The following is a 12,595-nucleotide window of genomic DNA, read 5'->3' as shown; positions in this document are numbered from 1 at the left end:
TCCCAAGGGGTTTAGGGTAGGATTTATGGAATTATTTTTGAAGGGGATTGAATTGTCTGGCCACATCTGGAGCAATTAAAGAAGTGGACGTGAGGGATTTTATATTTAATGTTGCTAAATATCTTGGAGCTTCGAAAATAAAATTGTTGTTTAATGATAGGATTAGGGATTTCGAAATGTCTGGAAGACGTGGAGACAGAACAAATGAGTTTATAATGGAGTTGGAATATTTCAAAGCGTCTGGAAAAGTTTAGAATAAAACGAATCGGTTTATTATAGGATTAAAATATTTTTGATGGATTTTTCGGGAATGTGCACTTGATCATTGAAAGCGATTTTTGGGGTTTTTTCCGTTTAATAATTATGTTATTTCTACTGGTTTCCGTATGTTACTATTTATAATATTGCTTAATTTGTTAACTTGTAGTTGGATTTTTAATGGTTATTCTTATTCTTACTGTGGGACCAGAGCACCCCTACGAAGTTACTAGGGAGTTACTAGGGAATTTAGGGTCGTACACAACACATACAATTTCCTCGCACCTAAAAACCCGTTCGCTGCCCCCAGGGCCAATCAATCCTCTCCGTGACGCCAGTGACCCCCATTTCCACCAGCCCAACCCACCCCCACCAACCTCAATCCCCCAGAAATCATTCAACCCTTCCCCCCACGCCCCACCAACTCACCGTTCCTAGGAAATTTTTCATTGCAATATGTCGGCTGCAATGTTTTTGCACGATTGTGGCCCCCGTTGTTGGCTGATTGTGGTTGGTTGTGGTTGCACTTTTACTTTCATAAAATGACTTGCTCATCGTGTTCCCAAGTTTCACGACAACGGCCTAAGCTAAATTCCCAAGTGAACAATTAATAATTACCACGTGATATCAAGATAATCGTGAATTACAATCTATCAACGACGTGGGGGATAGATTTATCCGCCCAGTGGTGAAAAAATCATTTTTACTTGTGCTGTTAACCAACCGCCCGGTCGGTGGGGTGGGGGTTGGGGTTGGGGTAGGGGTAGGGGGCGACCACGAGAATTTGTCAGGGGGTTCAATGTGTATTCAACACAAAGAGGGAGTCAGACGAGAAAATAATCGCAGAGTAGTTGGGTGAGTGCCTGGGTGATTGATACTCAAGAGAGGAGCAAAAAACATTATCGAGGAAAATAAAGAAAATATTCAATCCGGGTAACAGTCGATTGAATGTGGAATTAATTAAAATTAAATGTACAGTGAGAACAACAATAGTGAAAACATTTGTTCCTGAAAAGTTTGTGGGGTGTTATAAATAAATAATTGGGTGGTGATGGGAGCTAAAACAAGTACAGTGGCACAAGCTGCTGGTGGTAATGGTCAATCATCTGCTGGTGGTAATGATACAATTCAGGGCTTCTCGATATTACGTTCGCTACCCGGTGGTGTTGGTATACTCCAGCAGCATCAACAAACTAACCAAACACAGGGATCGAGAGTACCTGGGGATAACAGACAGCGGGCAAGATCGTTGAGCTCTGTACCAGATTTATCGTCTGGTGAACAGGGTAATATGGGTAGTTCGGTTGGAGTTAATGTTGGTCAGGCACTTGGACTTGGTAATCTTGATTCGGATGATGGAGATGAGGACAGTGGAAGGGTCTATTCTGCTCACAGTTTGCCGTCTCATATATGGTCTTTGAATGGTGAGTAATTGATTATTTCAGTTGTTCAGTGGTTTTTATTGTTACACAGAAGGTCCACATGATGTGGATTTCTTGAGGGATGAATAGCTTTTGAAAAAATAGGGTCATTGGGCTAAATGAGGGTTCATTTTTAAGGTTAACAATATTTAGCACGTGGTCCCATTTTTGGAAGCTCGTGGACTTGTTTGCAATCGAGGCTCGACCGAAGAATCCTAACCCCTGGGTTACTCTCAATCGATTAATTAAGGGGAGTCGAACTTAATTATCGATATCTCCCGATTAAATGATGGAATTTAGATAAATTTGGACTCATTTTCAAGCTTCGAAAAAAAGCTCCAAGTGTGCAAATTTTCGTCAATTTTTACTCTACCAATCTGGAGTTAATGGACATTAATGAAAGGTCATTCTACTCTCTTCCTCAATGAGCACCTCAGCTGTGGGAGATACTGCTGGCGTTATCAGTTCTCATGACTTTTGTTTTCACGAAGATCAAAATAAACGTCGCTTGTCATTCAGACAACGTGATAAAGCTGATGGAAGTGACCTAACCCAACCCGAGTCATTCCAGTGTCGAGGTTATGTCCCATGACGCCGAGACTCATGTTGTTTATTAGTGTCGAGTCATCAATCAGAATTCTGCAATTTTCGAATTCTCGAGACAATTTATTGGAGAGTTTCATGCAAAAATTGGCAGCCATTTTTCCACTAATGCCTTTTCTGATCCACCACTTCTCCTCAACAGTTTCTAAATAGTCCAAAAATACCAACAAAGACATTTTTTCTCAAAAAAATGGTTTTCGTTCATTTCATTCATTTCTTGTCTTTCCCCATCCAAAAAAATTGCCAAAAAACGTACAAAACCTTGAGGAAAGTCAATTTATCCAAAAACATTGCAAAAAGTAACAAAAAAAATTAAATTCTATTGAATATTATCTGTTGAACGTTGCTACCATAACCTATTAAACAACTTCCACCCAATCCACCAGAATTGTCCCCCATCCTCCCCACATTTCCAATAAAACTTTAATCTCCCACCCCACCCACAACCTCCTGACCTACCCCAACGCTCCACAATCCAACGAATCTCACGTTATATCCCTCCACCATCGTCAGTCTGATGGCAAATGCCCAAACAGCTCGTCATTGACACCAGCACGTGTTCGTGGTGTATCAATAGACATGAATAATCCAGCGATGCTCTACAGCATTAACAGGATAAATTCTGAATATTCATCAACTTGATCGTGTGTAAAGAAAAAAAAAAAAGTTGAATTGACATGTTGGGGATTTGTGGTGTCTGGCTGGTTGGCCTGGTAACCACTGATGTACAATCGATGCCGGGTTCCTGTCTACAGAGGCTAGTTGTCCCTTTTTCCACCAAAGGGACACAAAAATAATTGCGAACAATTGTCGTTCGTCTGTTGTTGGTTGACAGTCGAGGCTAACACCACTGACCCAATCAATCAGACATATTGTCATTTCGTTGAGAGAATAGAATGCATTTCACTGGATTGAGTATTGGAAGGGGTTGGGGTTGGTGTCACCTGGGGTAACAGCTATGGGGGCAATGGGAGTTATCGTGAGCTCATGCTTGAACGAATCACAGACTGATATTGTACCAGTGCATCACGCCAGACGTGTTATTTATGGTACATCTGAACGTGGACTCGTTGTCTTGTTTAGTTACGAAATTAATATGATCGTTGTTGGGTGATATGTTTTCCTTTGTTTTATCTGTTCAAGGTCTCAAGTGTCCTGTGTGCTCTAAATTTATACTACCGGACGATATTGAATGCCACTTAGTCATGTGTTTGACGAAACCACGCCTTAGCTACAACGGTTTGTTGATTTATTAAGATGTTGATTGGGGGGAAAAATGGAATCCTGAATGATGGGAATTTTTGTTTTACAGAGGATGTTCTGGCTGATGAAAAGGGAGAGTGCGTTATTTGCTTAGAGGAACTACAGTCTGGTGATGTGATAGCCCGTTTACCATGTCTTTGCATATATCATAAAAAGTAAGGAATTACAACTCTCACGACAATATTTTAATTGTTATTTGTTTAAAGACGTTATTTATCGGGGGTTGGGGGACACGACATTGTTCTTTTACTCATCTTGCTGATGATTAGTCAACAGATTGTATGGAATCAATTAATATATTTGTCGATGGGACTGATTAAAGCTTCAAGAAGTTGATGTTTGAGGTTCCAGGGGGGTCACGTGAGCAAATTTATTATGCTAATTACAGGAAAAATATTTATTTAATTTTGGTGAAACTCAAGCTCGAATATGTGGATATATTTACTGCATGTTGGGGTCTGGGTTTCATGAAATTTAAATATCGTTTTGTTTGTAATTAGAAAAGTTAATTTAGTTACGTGGCTCCCCTTGAATATTCTCATTTCACATAAAAATTCATTTAACATTAAATAGTTGATGAGGTTGTGTCAGTAAATTTGATTAAATTTCATAATATTGTCGTTACATTTTGTCATTTTGCAGTTAATTAATTGTACAATTTTACAATCGTTACATTTTGTCATTTTACAGTTAATTAATTGTACAATTTTACAATCGTTATATTTTGTCATTTTGAAGTTAATTAATTGTCACATCAAAGCAAATATTTATTGTCTTCCAACTGTTCTATAATTGAGATACATCAGTACATGTAAATTTGCTTAATTACTGGTAAATAACAAAATAATTTTTTATTTTCAGTTGCATCGATAAATGGTTTCAAGTGAATCGCAGCTGCCCCGAACATCCGGGCGATTGATTTTGTAATTGTTGAGTTTACAAGAGATTTAATAAAAAGGAAAAAGAAAGAAAGTTATTCAGGGCAGAGCATATACGGATGAGAGTTGAATTTGTACACATATATATACCATACACATATATACAACAGAGTGTGTATATACCATATAGCCATTCTGATGAATGAGATTGCGTATTTAATCTATAGTTTCAATGTCAGTGCAATGAGTGGTGTCTACTGTCTTTTTACAACAAAATGAAAAAAAAAAAAAAATCTCGAAGAACTTCGACATCGACGTCGACGTCGACGTCGAGGACGTTACGCCGTTGCCTGACGATACGTGAACATCTCTGGGTGAGAGAAATTATTATATTAAGGAGTGAAAGAGGAATAATTGAATAAATAAATAACTAGTCAAGGTGGCCGCTAGTCTGCGATGGTGGTTTTCCTGTGCACGGAGCGATTGTTTTTCGATTATTTTTTAAACAATTTATTTCGTTAGCGATGGAAAACTCAATTTGCCATCGAGATCTCAATATCCTGGTGATCTGGATGCCATGCAGATGACTCATTATTATTTGGATATTGAATGGTTAATTTTGACGAGTTAGTTTATCATAATTGAATTGTTTGGGATTGATAAATTGTTTATAATTGTTTATAATGATTAGGGCAGGTTGGGGGGGGGGTGGAACGTCTTCAGTGGTTGATAATTCGGAATCTGGAGGAGATCGATTTTTTTTTGCAATTAGGGAGACGTGAAATTGGAGTTTGAGGGGAAAAAAACCGTCGAGTTATTGACGATTGGTGACGTTCCATTTTACCCCACCTGAGCATGTTTTATGGGAATCAGAAGAGGAGACGTGAATTTTGTCAATAGAATATTTGTTGATGATATCGATGAGTTTTGGTGTGTGATAAATATTGATAACAATTATTTTGACGAATTTATCAATCGCAAATTCTTCAGTTATGATTATTTAAGGGTTAAAAATTAGTCTTTTAACAGCCATGTGACTGCATGGCGAGTAATCGAACGATGGCATTGTCAATCGAATCTGAGAGTGTGAATGTTAATGATAAAAACATGGATAAATTAATTTCAGCGAAATATCTAGCGAATTTGGTGGAAAAATCTAGGGATTTTTGATCGATTTGAGGAGAAAAATTCGGATTATTTCGCATATATTTCAATTATGTAAACAATTGATTTGCTGTTGTTTTTAAAAAATAATCAGTCGATTTTTAATCTTTCGGATGTTTTTCTTTTCTATGGAATTTTTCGAGTTCATGTTTATTTTTTATTTTTGTGATTTTCGATAGAAAAAATCGAACAAAAAAAAAATCGAGTTGAAATAGTGCGATGAGAAATCACAAGAGAAAAACCGAATTTAAAATTTTTTTATTAGATATTTTTATGAAAAAAAATGAACTGGCGAATTTTCCAACAGTTGAACTCTGTTGGCTTTAAAAAAAAGTATTTTATTTATAAAAAATCGATGTAATTTCATTTTTCGCTCGTCACGAATGTGACCAATTCGCCCTCTCCTTTAATTTAAATTTAATAATTTAATTTAAAAATAAGAATAAAATCGAATTTTCGACGAATAAAATTAGAAAAATGTTATTTCATTGTCTCATTCACTACAAAATTTTTTTATTAAACAAAACTATCGAATAAATCACAAGAATATCACGGGAGAATCGACCAAAAATTAGTCGAAACTTCGTCAGAAGTCCAGCAGAATTTTCCGCCGAATTTCTATTTTTTAATGATTTTTTTTCGTATGTGAAAACAAGGGACTTATTAAATCAATAAGATTCAGCAATTTAAAAAAAATGCTATTATCTATACGTACCTATAATTATTCTATTACTGCTCTGTCGCTTACTATCGATTGTACCATATTTATAAAATTTAATTAGTTTTACATCTTCAAGTCGACTAGTGATTAAGAGATGAACACAAGGAGGTAGAAAAAAAAATAATGAAATGATATTCGTGATCACTGTTAATGAGTAATGATTTATCGGAGTGGGGAGAGATGAATATAAATAATGTGAGATGTAACTGTGTGATGGTCCTGCTCTGTGTACAAGCAGGTGCTTGATGATGGGGTAAAAGGGATTGTGGGGGAGGGGAACTCTAACCTAGATAAGTTAGTTATTAATTATAATGATTTTACAATTGATGGAGGACAATTTCATTGAGATGATGTAATGTTTTTTTTTTTGTTGCTCGTTGTGGGAGGGGAAGAGGGCATGTGGGGGGGTTAGAAAGGATATTTTTGATACTTTCATAAATGGAAGGGATGCCAGGATGCGTAATCATAGAGAAATTGGTGATAAGGACTTGTCATAAATGCTGTTGATGCTGTAGTAATAATAAAGGTTCTAATTTAACCTTCTTTTGGTGGTTTCGATCTTTTGATTATGGTGGCGTTTACGGTGATGTTGTTGATGGGGAGGAGCTGGATGTGATGTCGCTGGAGATGCGACTTTGGCAGTTGGGGGGGAGGACTTGCTAATTGGAGTTATTATGACATGACAGGTTGAGATAGACCTGTGTGAGGTGTGAGGATGGTCGTGGAAATGGAGAATATTAATTAGTTGTGGTAAGGTATGTGTGGGGATGGTCATTTTCAGGGAAAGGGAGGACAGGTACTGGAGGTTATGGACCAGAGGTTATGGGGGAGGTTTCTGACGCTTGTGGAGTCACCCCCTGCTTAGCAGGGACCCCCACATTGGGAGGCGCCACCGTCGCTTCTGGCGACTGGCGTCTTACGACGAGGGCCACCAACAGACCCGCCATCTTGAATACCCCAGTAGAACCAGATTGTCTCCTGTGGCTGGTTTCCACTCTAACAATTCCCAGACCCTGTGGTTTGATCCCTTCAACAAGTTTGAATGCGCAGTTTGAAATTTCTCGTTGTCGGTTGTACAACGACTACAACGCTGATCACATCCAAGAGAATCTTCATCATCGTGAGAGAAGAATTGCTCCTGTTTTGGGGCAATCATTGTGAAAATGGAGAGTTCAATTCTCGCTTATGAGAGCGACATTCCGGACTTTCGTTCCAACAGCCCAACGTCAGGTGACAGCGAGGAGGGTAAAATCATTCCAGACTCTGATGACGATGTGTGAGAATATTTTTCATTTTCTTTTGTGTTGTGCCTTTTTGAGGGAGAATGTGGAAAATGGCGACGTAAATGTGACTGACTTTCCTCCCCTTTTTGAAATTCTCGAGGTTTCAACAGAGATTTTCAGTTGGAAAAATAAAAAAAGTGGAATGAACCGACCCCTGGGGTGTTCGGTCTCTCCAGCTTGAGGCCCTTTGTTTTCCAGCTTTCTCCAGGACTTCCATTGTTACCATTTGTTTACAGTTTCACCGACTCCAGCAGCGACGAGGTGTCCGGACGAATAACTCCCTCGATCCACAAAGCCATTCGCCGGAGTATTTTCAACTTATCTCGTTCCCTAAATCATTCTGCCCTTGACTGTGACGATGAGGAGAATGTGGAGTCTGATGATGGCGATGAGGACTATGAGGGGACGCGTAGGAAGAGACACATATTACTAAGCACACGTAAGAATTTGTTCTAAACGATTATGAGTCAAATTCGAAGAAAGAAAGTGGATCATTTAAGATGCATCAATTTGTTAAACAATTATTTAGTCTCCTGGAAAATATTTTAATTTGTTTCAAGTTTTTAGAAGAATTTTCTGATGATTTTAGTCGTCTTTATCGACAAAAAGCTCCTGGGAATAAATTTAATAACAATTGAGGGGGAGAGGTGAACAGATGAGGTTTTTACATCTGAATATTTAGTAAAAAATATTCAATTTTCATAAAAAATCAGGAAAAATCATCATAAAAAATTTTAAATTATTTTTTTTTTATTCTCCTGGAGATATTTACTGATAATTATCAATTAAATTATCAATAATGTTCGCAGATATTTCCTAAAAACTAAACTTAATTAACAAAAAAATGTTTTTATCACAGCTGAGGACACCACATCTGACTCTGAAGATGAATTCATTCCAACTCAGAAGAAACGACTGAATCGTATACTGGACTCCAGTGACGACGCCACTCCCACAAAGTTTCATCATGGAATCTCTAACAGACGCCGCCAGAAGTCGTCGAGCTTCAGGATCAACGCCACCTCGTCCTCCAGTCCAAGTGCCGTAATGATAGATTTAACTTCAAAGGAGTCTGAGGAGGATTCAGATGTCAGTTCCCCGTCGATTCCCCAGCACAACCGCACCCCAGGGATCTCCACGATCTCGAACCTCTCGTGGAGGCCTGACTACATTGTTGCGTCCTCCAGTAGTGACGAGGAGCCTGACAGGTCACGACGTAAATCAACGAGGAGAGGGCCCGGTAGTCCTCAGTATGTTGACTCGTCTAGCGATGACAGCTTTGGGGCCCCTTTGAGGAAAGTCACCCCCGTAGACTTGGAGAGCTCCTCGGACTCTGGAGCCCAGGGGGAAGAGCAGGACAGATCAGCTGGTGAGGCTGCAGCATTGTCATTCGCACAAGAGGAATTGGGACTCCATAATATCGATCCTCTGGTTGCACAACGTCGAGCTCTGCTGGCCATTGAACTCCAGAAGAAGCAGACGGAGATGACGAAGATCAAGGCATTCATTGATTCTGGGAAGGTTGAACTACTTCCTGATAAGGGTGAGTTTTATTTTGTCAAAGGAGATCTATTCTTTACTTTCAATTGCGATATTAGTGAAAGATATAGTTCTGTCATTTGTTGATAAGAAGAAAAGTTTTTACAAAAATATCAATGCATTCTAAAATTTAATTAACACAATACTGGCTATGTCCAATTAGTTTCGAATTTTACTTGTGCAATTAACACCAAAAATTAGCAATTTAAATGTTTAAAGGAATCTAACTGATCGGTAAAAGATCAACTGCAGGATGAGCTCCTCAAAAGACTAAAATATTCTGATTCGATCTAGATGAAATCCTTTAAGCAATTCCCCTGACAACTGCGAATAAAAAAATCCTCCCATCCTCGTACTAATCCCCCCCCCCCCAATTCTCTGTTCCACAGGTAAAAAATTCCTGAACCGAGCATCACAGACCGAAGCGGAATTGCGGGAGATTCGCCAGCAACTGTCTGAATGTCGTCTAGTAGAAAATAACGTCACCTCTCCGACCTCCACCACCTCATCACAACCCCATTACCAGCTGTCCCCGAGCCCCCAGGTGATAAAACACGTCCGACGTCCCCGAGACCCAGATTACGAACCTGACTCCGAGGCAGATATTCCCACAAGTTCTGTCGCCAGACAAATTCTGACTCGTCCCACAACAGCTCCCATTGGAGATCTCGGTAAAAAGGCCCTGGAAACATTTGAACGTGAGCAAGCACTGACAGTGGAGACCCTGAAATCCTTCCACGGCTCCCTGAATTCTCGTCCAGGTGAAGAGGAACAAGCGGAAGAGCCAAGAGGTCTGAAAATATCCCTGATGCCTCATCAAAAGCACGCGCTTGCTTGGATGTCATGGAGAGAGAATCAACATCCTCCTGGGGGTGTTCTCGCTGATGACATGGGCCTGGGGAAGACTCTCAGCATGATCTCCCTCGTTTTGAGGAGCTTGGAGTCCATGGACGGCGACGCTGATTCATATGAGGGATGGAGATCGAAGGAAAAATCATCGAGACCAGTTGGTGGAACGCTGGTCGTGTGCCCAGCGTCGCTGATAGGCCAGTGGGAGGAGGAGGTGAAGAGGAGATGCAAGAAGGGGGTCATGAACGTGGAGGTATACCATGGGAACAAGAGGGAAAATATTCCCAAGAGGCTCGCGAGGAATGATCTGGTGATAACGACTTTCAATCTGTTGTCAAGGGAGCACAGGTGTAATGGAGTCCTCTTCAGAGTTACCTGGAAACGTGTGATCTTGGATGAGGGTCACGTTATCAGAAATCATAAGAGTCAGGTCTGCGAGGCTGTCTGTGCACTGTATGCTCATAAACGTTGGGTATTGACTGGCACACCCATTCACAACAAAGAGATGGATTTATTTTCGGTTCTGAAGTTCCTCCAGTGCGCACCATTCGATGATATCCGAGTCTGGAAGCGATGGGTTGATAATAAAAATCAGGCTGGACATGATAGACTTGCTACTGTCATGAAGACACTGATGCTGAGGAGGACAAAGGAGGAGTTGATGAAGAATCATAGTATTGACAGTCTGCCAGAGAAATTTAGTGAAATTGTCTGGGTTACACTCGATCCTGAGGAGAGGGTTGTTTATGAGAAAGTTATGCTGTATTCGAAGACTATTTTCGCCCAATTTTTACATCAGAGGGCGGAGAAGGCCCAGCTTTTCAAGTTGGGGGCGGGATATTATGATAGACATGTGCAGATGAACAAGAATCCGTTCAATAAGGCACAGCAGAAGCTGCTGGCTCAGCATGCGGATGTCAAGTCACATCAGATTTTGACACTTTTCTTGAGACTGAGGCAGATATGCTGTCATCCGTCGTTGATTGACGCCATGCTGGATCAGGAGGATATTGAGGAGACTGGACTGGAGGACATGGGACACGAGAGGCTCACAGAGGGAATGAGGAAGATGACGATCACTAGGGGTGGAGATGAGGATGTGCCTGATGGACCGGCTGAGGTCGATGACAGAGTGTCTGAGCATCTCCTCACGTCGGATAATCCTGTGTTTGAGAAGGCCAGGGAGAGCTCCAAGCTCAGGGCTGTGCTTTCACGACTTGAGGAGATACTGAAGATGGGGGAAAAAGTGATTATTGTTTCGCAATGGACCAGTGTTTTGAATATTATTGCTGATAATCTACACAGGATTGAGGGAGCGACGTTTAGTAGTCTCACTGGGGCAGTTATGGTGAAGGACAGGGGTGCTATTGTTGATAGTTTCAATCATGATAGAGATCCTATGGTACTTTTGCTGTCCCTGACTGCTGGAGGAGTTGGACTCAATCTTGTTGGGGCTAATCATCTGATGTTGGTCGATATTCATTGGAATCCTCAGCTTGAGAGTCAGGCACAGGACAGGATATACAGATTTGGACAGAAGAAGAATGTGTTTATTTATAAATTTTTGTGTTCTGATACTATTGAAGAGAAGATCAAGTCTATGCAGGAGGACAAACTGGAGTTGGCTAAGAATATTCTTCGTGGAGGGGGCAAGGCTAAGGCTGCCAAGCTCACCATGGATGACTTGAGAACGATTTTCGGGCTTTAGGAACAAACAGGATGTTCTTTAATTTTTTTTTTTGTGATGTTCAGTTGCATTTTGCGTGGTGTCTATTTCCTCAGATCCTTTGGATTTTAATGAGGTGAAGCTGAAGGGGAGATATTCATTTATGTCGAGGAGGGAAAGAATTAAAGATGGAAACGTCATGTTCATTTTTCATTTCATTTTTTATTTATAAACCCGTGTAATTTTTAATTGATTTTATTGTCACTAGGGGAATCCCAAATATCATAAGCATGTTTTTTTAGATTTTTATTGTTAAAGAATTACAAATTTCTCTTTGTTTTATTTTTTAATGAAGAAGAGGATCTTTGGAAAAATTTTGAACAAAGTTGTTATTTTTTAAGCGATTTTTCTGATGGAATAACGACCACTTGTGACAAAAAAAAATTTATTGAAAACTATGAGGTCAATCAGCTGTCAAGGGATTCTTTGACGATATTCGCAGGTTTTTCTATTTTGTTTATTAAATGGGTATTCATATTTTTTGGGAATCTCGCAGGGATCAAAGATCAGTTAAGAATGTCACCGTTTTGGACAGGAAAAATTTAGTGGATAATCATCTTAATAATTTTCGGAAACCAACTGCCAACAGATATAAAATGTCAAGAAATGTTCTGTCGCCTTCGAAGGATTCGACCGAAGGACTGTTTCTAGTCTGTGTATTTATAATAAAGCTATACTGAATGCAAACATAATTATAGTTATATTTGTAACTATAAGTTAGTTGATCATTTACTTGATGACTAAATTCCATGAAAAGTTGTCAGTCGTTATTATGTATATTAAGTTTCGTGTCATTTCGAATTTTTCTTTCCAATATTTCTTGCTCATAAATAAATCCTCGGGTTATTAAATTAAAATTTTCCCACCAGCTGAAGGTTTATTCCATCCAC

At 39.6% G+C, this 12,595-nt stretch overlaps 2 protein-coding genes across 2 annotated transcripts; both read left to right on the top strand.

The window, feature by feature from the left end:
- Positions 1-457: 457 nt before the first annotated feature.
- On the top strand, positions 458-5,187 carry LOC135170835 (E3 ubiquitin-protein ligase ZNRF2). Its single transcript, XM_064136909.1, has 4 exons — positions 458-1,682; positions 3,426-3,521; positions 3,595-3,700; positions 4,407-5,187. Exons 1-4 carry the CDS (start codon positions 1,310-1,312, stop codon positions 4,462-4,464), a joined length of 633 nt encoding a protein of 210 aa, XP_063992979.1. The 5' UTR covers positions 458-1,309; the 3' UTR covers positions 4,465-5,187.
- A 1,930-nt stretch (positions 5,188-7,117) lies between these two features.
- Positions 7,118-12,397, top strand: LOC135170828 (transcription termination factor 2). The gene is made up of 4 exons (XM_064136899.1): positions 7,118-7,584; positions 7,828-8,030; positions 8,451-9,134; positions 9,520-12,397. The coding sequence occupies exons 1-4, from the start codon at positions 7,472-7,474 to the stop codon at positions 11,685-11,687; spliced, it is 3,168 nt and encodes a 1,055-aa protein (XP_063992969.1). The 5' UTR covers positions 7,118-7,471; the 3' UTR covers positions 11,688-12,397.
- The last annotated feature ends 198 nt before the right edge of the window (positions 12,398-12,595 follow it).

Source organism: Diachasmimorpha longicaudata, chromosome 18 (assembly GCF_034640455.1).
Source record: "Diachasmimorpha longicaudata isolate KC_UGA_2023 chromosome 18, iyDiaLong2, whole genome shotgun sequence".
Classification (NCBI taxonomy): Eukaryota; Metazoa; Arthropoda; class Insecta; order Hymenoptera; family Braconidae; genus Diachasmimorpha; species Diachasmimorpha longicaudata.
The sequence above is the reverse complement of the archived record's forward strand: the minus strand, read 5'-3'. Positions and strand labels throughout refer to the sequence as shown.